General features: G+C 37.1%; 1 protein-coding gene across 1 annotated transcript in view; it reads left to right on the top strand.

The window, feature by feature from the left end:
- LOC110100764 (quinolinate synthase, chloroplastic) overlaps positions 1 to 8,685 on the top strand; it is a 59,045-nt gene that overhangs the window by 14,781 nt on the left and 35,579 nt on the right. The window contains exon 5 of the mRNA XM_028692913.1: positions 3,373 to 3,888. Coding sequence (XP_028548746.1) covers positions 3,373 to 3,888 — 516 coding nt within the window. The remainder of the gene's footprint in view (positions 1 to 3,372; positions 3,889 to 8,685) is intronic.

Genomic DNA, 8,685 nt, shown 5'->3' with positions numbered 1-8,685 from the left:
CAGATATAAATTCTTGTAAATTTATAGATTAATAATTGAATTTCGATTAATTATAATTAATTATTAATTAATTATGATATGAATCAACTTATTAATTATAATTAATAATAATTAGCGATTAATTATTTATTGAATAATTATTTAATTATTATCATAATTAATATAAATCATAATAAATAATAAAATAATAATAAATACCTGCTTCTCTCTCTTGCCTCGAGTCAACGCCGTCAACCCCGCGCAGGTATAAAAAAAAGTCTAAACCCTAAAACTCCGAGAACCCGTTTCAACGCATGCGTCGAGACAAACGACCACCTATACACGCTTTTCTAGCGTGGTGGGAGGAGTGCGTCACGACGCTTGCGCCACGAACGGCGAATCACCTAAATTCCTTCTTTGAAGTTCGTATCTCCTTGGAAACCCCGCCTATACACTCTTTTCTTAGCATGGTGGGAAGGATCCCGGTGCGATGCGCCGACGAAGCGGGATACCCATAAGATATCCGCTTGCGGAAATAAATTGTCTTTCTTGCAAAAAATACTTTCAAAAATGATTTTCTTGCAAAATGTTTTTTTTAAAAAAAAAATGCCCATACACGCTTTTCTTAGCGTGGGGAAAGGCCAGTTTTCCGTAGTTTCCCCTAAACGGGGGAGACGCCGAAGGCTTCCGAAATTTCGATGTGAACGCAATGTTACACTTGGACTGATTACATTCGAATGACATGCAAGAACAAAGAGCTAGAACTTGGTTGAACTCAAAGGACAATCGAACTTGGACTCAGCTTGTGAGAATCTTGGACTTGATTGAACGGTATGAACTCGGACTTATAAACTTGATTCAATCGACCTAAGTGCACACGTCAAACCCAAACAATTTGAAAAGTACTAAGATTTTGAACTTACATTCTGATTTGAAAGTTCAAATAGCAGAAGAAACAATTTGGACCTGGAATTGCTTTGAACGCCAGAGAACACAACAGAGGACTTGTGGACTGTGAATTGAACTTGAACAAAACCCAAAAATGATCTAATGGTGGATAGGGCACAAAGCCCTTTGTTAGCTAAGGTGGATTTAAATTTGTCCCCTTAGACAAACATCACCCCGGTCTACAAGGTTCCCTTGGACGAAGCAACCCATGGCTGCCGACAAGGATCCTTCTGTCAGGTTGGGTCGACTACCTCCTCTGACTAAGTAGACCAGGGACCACGATGGCCCGGGATGACGGAACCATGGGATCTTGATCGAGCCCATCATCCATTCCCCCACCATCCGCTTTAAGTGAAAGATGGTGAAATTTCTATTTTAAATATTAAATCTTTCCAAATATCCAAACTTCTCAAATTCTCAAATCCAAATCCAATTCTCAAATCCAAATCCAATTCTCAAATTCAAACTTATGCTGCTACTATATGAACCCTGAACGTCATAGAAGCCCATGAACAGTGTTGCATGGGTTTGATGAAAACTCTCTCCTTATTGAACCCTGAACGTCATAGAACACATGTTAGGTTAGAATCTACAGCAACTCTCCCATCAGTTCCTGTCTAGATTAGTTTAGAGGTAGTTCATTGAGAGCAAGGCGTAACCACTGGATCTGCTATTCTCCTGTCACTTTTATGGCTGAATTCACCTTAATTCACTTCTCCTTACCACTCTTTAGTTACAAATAACCAGTAAACCATCTTTTCCCCCATTTTCCTATTATAAATAAGGCAAGCTGTTATCCATGAGAGGTATGCAAGGGAATACTCGTAAGGGAATAATGAAGTTCTATTAAAATTCCATCATGCAGATCCATGACAATGAATATACCCTTCGTTCATGTTGGTCACTCCTTTTTTGCTTCTCGTGACCTTGGTTTACTTGTCGGGGTGTGCACTATGCCCTCCCATAGGGCTAAGATTAGCATTACCACTTATCCCATTGTTGTAATGGGTCGACCTTCTATAAGATGCTTCATGCAACACTTATACATGCCATTTTTCTCATGCGATGAATCTGATAATATAGGGGTCTTTTCTAGTGATTGTAACATTAAATGTCAGATTCTATTGATGTGGGTAATGCATTTTAAACTGATTCGTTACGACGCTATTTCCAACTTTCTTCTTTATCATTGTATTCAACCTAATTGGATAGTAGGAAAAATATGGAGGTCAAAATTTCATATGTATACCATTTCAAATCCATAGCCGAGTTGATTTTACAGGCCTATCTTCACTCTTGTATATGTTCACTTAGTTGCCCCTTTCTTAGTCTATTTGTGAATGTTAGCATGTGAGTGAAATGATAGTAGCTCTTTCTTCCATTTCTTACTGAGCAAGCTCACAATCTTGTCTAGCTGTTCTCTCAAGACACTTTTGGCCTCTCATTTCATGCCCTTGAACGTTTGCTTAATTAGCAAATCCAGAAATTAGGAATAGAACATAAATTACAGGATTTTGAGATATAATAGCTAGAATCTTAGAAAGAGTAGAACCCACTGGAAAAAGGGCCCCAAATTGTCCACAAACAACTGGTTGTAATTAATAATCAAACAAAATCTTTAATTTTCTTGCCTTGTTTCAATCCAAGCATGCCTTGGACATTGAGAATGTTACTTAAATTATGGTCTTTGTTTGTCGGTGCATTTCAATAAGCATTTGTATGTTGTTAAATTTTTTGCCAAACTAATCCTTAGGCATTTAAAATGACGTTCAATTTTTCTTCAATCTATGTTTGTGTTTTTTAATTTATTGCAGTAATCAGTTTCAGGTTGTTTAAAAGACTTCAGAGTTACTAGGACAGGTAGTTGAAGTCTTGATTGTCAGTTTTTGTGGTATCACAAAAGAGACGATGAAAATGGAGTGGGTGAAGTTGACTTAATGCAATGCACTCACTGAAGGGACTGAACCTTCATAAGAAATAACAGAAAGAGAAGGAGACTGTCCAGGTGTATATGAAATGGTGGAAGATATGTGAATGCTAGCTAAGGGCACTTTTTGATATATGAGTTTAGTAGTTGCTATTGTATTGCATGTTACAGAGCTGAATTTTCACTATTCTCAGCAAGTTTTGTTTATACTTTGTCCTTTTTTATTGAGAGAGCTTATAGGATCCTTTTGAAACTTATTTATTTTATAATGGTAACTAAGGATGCATTTTTATATGACTTTTTACTTGTCTTGCTTTGCCTTGTACATGTTCATCTTAATATATAGCTTGACTTCTATGCTTTTTAATGCTCAATGTTCTGTTAAACATTTTATGTTTTTATAGAGAGAGAGAGAGAGAGAGAGAGAGAGAGAGAGAGAGAGGGAGTGATATTTTTTTAAATTTAGACTACTTTTTCTATTTATCTATATATGTTTTATTTCTGAATTTTAATTGCAGGATGGGAAATGTATTGTCCATGACATGTTTGGTCATGAAGTTGTAGAGAAAATTAATGAGCTATACTCTGATGCATTCCTGACAGCTCATTTGGAAGTTCCTGGAGAAATGTTCTCTCTTGCAATCGAAGCAAAAAGAAGAGGAATGGGAGTCGTGGGCTCTACCCAGAATATATTAGATTTCATCACACAAAGAGTACAAGATGCTTGCGACAGCAATCGTGATAATCATCTACAGTTTGTATTGGGAACAGAATCGGGAATGGTAACAGCCATTGTTGCGGCAGTACGTAGATTACTTAATTCTGGGGAATCTTCTTCAAAAAGCTCAAAAACCACTGTAGAGATTGTGTTCCCTGTATCATCTGATTCGATGATTAGAACATCATCAAACGATTGCCATGGACTAAGTTCAGCTTCATCTGATGATATTGCAAAACTAGCACTTATTCCTGGAGTGGCAGCAGGTGAAGGATGTTCTATTCATGGTGGTTGTGCTTCCTGTCCGTATATGAAGGTATATTTCTCTTTGAATGCAATGCAACCTGTATAGATTTTATTATAACATCTTGTGGCATACCCATAAAAAATTAATGTCAGAATGCTTAATGAAATGTTGCTGCATTAGCAGTAGGGGACATCTATGTTGTTTGAGATATTTTCTCTACATAATTCCATTAGACAGACGAACAACCTCACACTGTGTTCAACATTTAAAGCCGGACTGGAATGGCAGTACATGTCTTGCTCAAGTCGGTTCTCAACATCTCCCCTCTTTGTGCTGTGTGAGCACTATCTTTCTTTTAGATATCATTGTGATTGTGATAAATTAAGTGAAGTTATGAATTGTTGAGATACTTGTCTCATATTATGCTATAACTAGACACTTCAATATGAATAGAAGTCAATATTAAGGAAACCCAAGATATTGCATCTACCAGTTTTTTTGGATATCTGGTGTATATTTTAGGACAAAGTGTAGTCCTAAAGAATTTCAAACCACTTGAAATGCTTATCACTCAACTTCTTTTTTAAGTATTTATATATTTCAAGGCCCAATGAATAGTAATAAGAATGATTTTCTTTAGTTGCAAAAAATATCATCAATATCTCAATGCATAGATGCGAGCATAAAGTTTTCTATCATAGGTAGAATATCTTTGTTTAGCCTCATTGAACTTTCCACTTAGCAACCAAATGACTTTCTTGGTTAAGAATGCCATCAATACCAACACCTGACGTGATGAGGACATCGTCAGCAATTTCGACACATGTACCATTATGAGACGCCGGAGATCAACGACCACGATCATGAGCTGTATTTTTTTTGTCATTTTATGTAGTAGTTTATTTTATTTTTATGTTTTTCCGCTTTTGCCCTTATGGGTACTTAGTCGCTATTGTAGCCCAAGGGGCATTTTAGTCTTGTCTTCTTTGTCATTTGGAGGCCTATATATATGGTCATTTTCCTATGTAAGATTAGTGTTTGGATGTATGAAAGTTTACATTTCTTGTTCTCTTTGTGAGTGCAAAACTCCTCGATCTCTTAGTGAGTTCGTAGGAGCAGCTAGATCTCTTTGTGAGTTCTAGGTTTCCTTGCTCTATTAATTTTCCTTCAGTTCTTTTGATCCCTTCGTCGTATCGGAAATTTGGGTTGAAGTATTTGTGGGAGATTGGATTTCACTCCTCGAATCCCTACAATTTTCCCTACCCTTTCCCTTCACCTGCTCTCTGCCGCCGCCCCCTTCTGGCTTGCCCAGGCCACCGGTCTGCAGCCCAATCCGCTAGCCAGCAGCTGCCGGCCAGCCCCAGCCCACCGGCCCACTTTCCCCATGCCGCCTCCTCCTTTCCCCCCCTCCTTTGAATTTTAAATTTGAACTTCTAGAGCTTCTTGAGCCATTAATTATTTCCTAAATTACTTCCCTAAATCATGCCCTCAGTTTAATTGGATTTTAAATTTCGAATTTGAAATTTGAAATCAATCTAATTGAATGTCTTTAATTTAGGAATCTCTTCCCATTTAAAAACTGAAGTTTTAATTTCAGATTTTATTAAAATTCTGAAATTAAGACTAGTGGTCCCAACCTACTCAAAACCTCAACGCCACCTCACCACCTACATGGCCGGCCCCCTCATTGGGCTCCTCTCTCTCCTAATCACCTTAATAGCTCCACAAAATTAGCCCCAACTCCCTCCTCTCTTTACCGCCCCTCCCCTCCTTGATTTAATTTGAATTTCAATTTAAATCCCACCATTAAACCTGCCAAAACCTGAAATTAATTTAGAATTTTTGCACTCTACTATTTGACCCCACACCATTATCGAATCCCCTAGCTCAAACCCGTGAACCCCTCTCCCTAGCTCACGGCCTAATCTCCCACCGCCCGCTTTATCTTCCTTACTCACTCTCACCATGCATGGTGGAACCCGAATGGAACTTTGGATTTGTACATGACGATCAAGATCTAGTTGACATCCTCCAATCACCGTTCTTTGACGTGGGCTTTGATTTCGACGACACCATTGAAGATTACCTCGACCGTATCCATTACACCTTAGTTGACGTGATCGACGAGCAAAGATCAAAGGGACGTTGGATCATCATTGGGCGACCGTCATCCTCCACCACTCAGGCCACCTATCCAAGAACGACTATCCTAGGTTCCTTCTTCCTCGGAGCAACCTCGATTCTAATGTGGAAACTCTTCTTCCGCTAAAGCCTAGACTATTTGAGCGTATGGGCTCCAAAGGTGAAAGTTCTCACTATTAAATCATGGATTCTTGTTTATCGTCATAGCGTACAATTACTCCTTGCATTTTCTTGAATTGTTTGGTTAATCGACTTCGCTCTTCTTTGCCTAAGCAAGTTAAAAACTAAGAACTCCAAGGATCAATCTTCGTTATAAGTAGTAACTTTATTTTGGGATTATTTTGTTAAATCTGCTCTCTTTAATTTCATAAAGTAACTCCTGCTTTGTTTCACATCATGACGCTTACAAGATAGGTCAAAAGCTTTCCTAAAAGCAAGAGATTCATAATTGTAGTCAATAATACCTTGATTTGTTTAATAACTCTAGAAGTAGATGGAGCTTATGTAAATTGTCTTATTCAAAAGATCTATCGAAGGGGTAGTAATAGTACTAAAATTCCTAATAAATCGTCTATAGATAGCTAACCTATGAAAATTCTTAATGTTAGAAATCGAAGTAGGAGTCGACCAATTAAGATTGCTTTGATGTTTGATGGATTTGATTTATGTCCATTAAAAGACACCATGAAGTCAAGTAATATGTCTTATAATTGCATAAATATCAAATTTTGATATTAATATACTACTTTTTATCCCTTAATTTAATATAATATTTTATGCAAGTTATTAAGATGCTTAAATTGAAAGTTCGATATAGGATGTTAAACCTAAGCGAATTGTCTCTAGGCACACTAATGCGAAAGCAATACTATCAATCGATGCGGAAGCTAATAAACTTGTCAAAAATTGAAATAACAATGATGATTTTCTAATTAACAGAGCAAATCATTAATCACAAATTTTCTACCAAGCGATTATCACAAAAATAAAATATAGAAAAATAAAATGCGAAAAATAAGAAATCAGAACAAACAAATCAGAATTTTATTGTGCGTCCACTCCCCGGAGTTCTCCTCTCCAGGTATTGTACTATCACTTTAGTGACTCTCATTTAGTCTCCCCAGTTAGGTGGAGAAGTCCTTACAAAATTTCTTCCACCAATAAGTGCGGCAGAGGACCGTAATCCTTTTAACCCTCTTGGTGAGCAAAGAACCTAAAATCATTTTTACTCTCCTAGTGAGACAGAGAACCTTGAATCCTTTTTCACTCTCCAAGTAAAGGCATAGAACCTGAAATTGTTTTTAACCCTCCTAATGAAGGCAGAAAATCTGAAATCCTTTTTCAACCTCCTGGTGAATATAGAGAATTTGGAATCACTTTCACCTCTCCCGGTGCTGCAGCGTAACCGAGTCCTTTGATACCAAAGAGGTATTCTTCCCAAAGCTTCCCTCAAGATAAATCTTAGCACATGGAGAAACTCAGGTGCAAGTTCGCCGGAGCAATCGTGTAGAATTCCCTCTAACTTCCTTACAACCCACAATGATCTTCTCCCTCTATCACAAACTCCACCATTTCTCTCCCAAGTTCTAGGCTTTCCCTTCAAACTTTTTTTAGAGGAAAATATTCAATAAATGCCAAAAAGACTCTTACAAAGTCTTATGAGAAAGCTTAAATAGAAGACTTCAAGAAACTCTGAAAACTTAATTTAGTCAACTTTGATCGTACAGCACAATCCCAGATAGTACGGTACAATTAGTTCAATATATCTTTGTTAACACTGTATGAAGAGTAAGGAGCTGTACGATCGGTTAAAGTATTTGAGCTGATCATTTAGTACGATATGTCTATCGTCTAATATGATTAGTACATTCAAATTGGATTATCGTCTCAAACGATTAGCAATGATAAAATATCGTCCTATGCAAAGATCGGATCGTACAGTACGATTTATCCAATAGTACAATATGATCTTACTAGACTAATTAATTTAAATTTGATCCCTAATTGCAAGATTAATTTAGGCAAGATTTAATTGCATCGTACATTATGATTAGTACGTAATTTGTATTTAAAAATATTACCTAAATTATGATTGGCGGTTGAGTTCATGATTTCAACTGATCATCAAGTACGATCAGTTAAATAACTTTAATTACACAATTAGCCATTTTAATAATTTTTTAAGTAGCTGATCGTACAGTACGATTATTTCAAAAAATTACTCTTGTAATTTTTCTCGCTATCTCATTCCCATGAGTGTGTGTGCACGATCACTAGGCTATCCTACACTTTTACAAGACTTGACTCAATAAATTGAAAATTACATAAATAACTTTTACAGACTCTTTCAGCATATCCTATTCTATCCAATCTTGGAGAAATTATTCTGTGTGGAATCCGATCACATAGATGTGTTCGGTTGCTTACGTGGAAAGGGTTAAAAAGTCAATTGACTTGCGTAAACCTCGTAAACCCGACCCGTCTTTCAACCCGACCCGGGAGATAACGTTAAATTTAGTTTGGCGCTTATTTTTTCAGAATTTAAGGCGCGAATCACCGCAATATATAACACTTAGATCCAAAATTTTCGCAGAGCAGCCAAAATTTTCTCAGAAAAAATGCCGATGAAGATGGAGATTGATCTGGATCTGGAGAAGGATGCAGGTTTTTATGAGCAGACAATATTTTCGCAGATCTCGGAGGAAGCCGATAACCTGGAGAATG

Source organism: Dendrobium catenatum, unplaced genomic scaffold (genome assembly GCF_001605985.2).
Source record: "Dendrobium catenatum unplaced genomic scaffold, ASM160598v2 fragScaff_scaffold_28, whole genome shotgun sequence".
NCBI lineage: Eukaryota > Viridiplantae > Streptophyta > Magnoliopsida > Asparagales > Orchidaceae > Dendrobium > Dendrobium catenatum.
The sequence above is the reverse complement of the archived record's forward strand: the minus strand, read 5'-3'. Positions and strand labels throughout refer to the sequence as shown.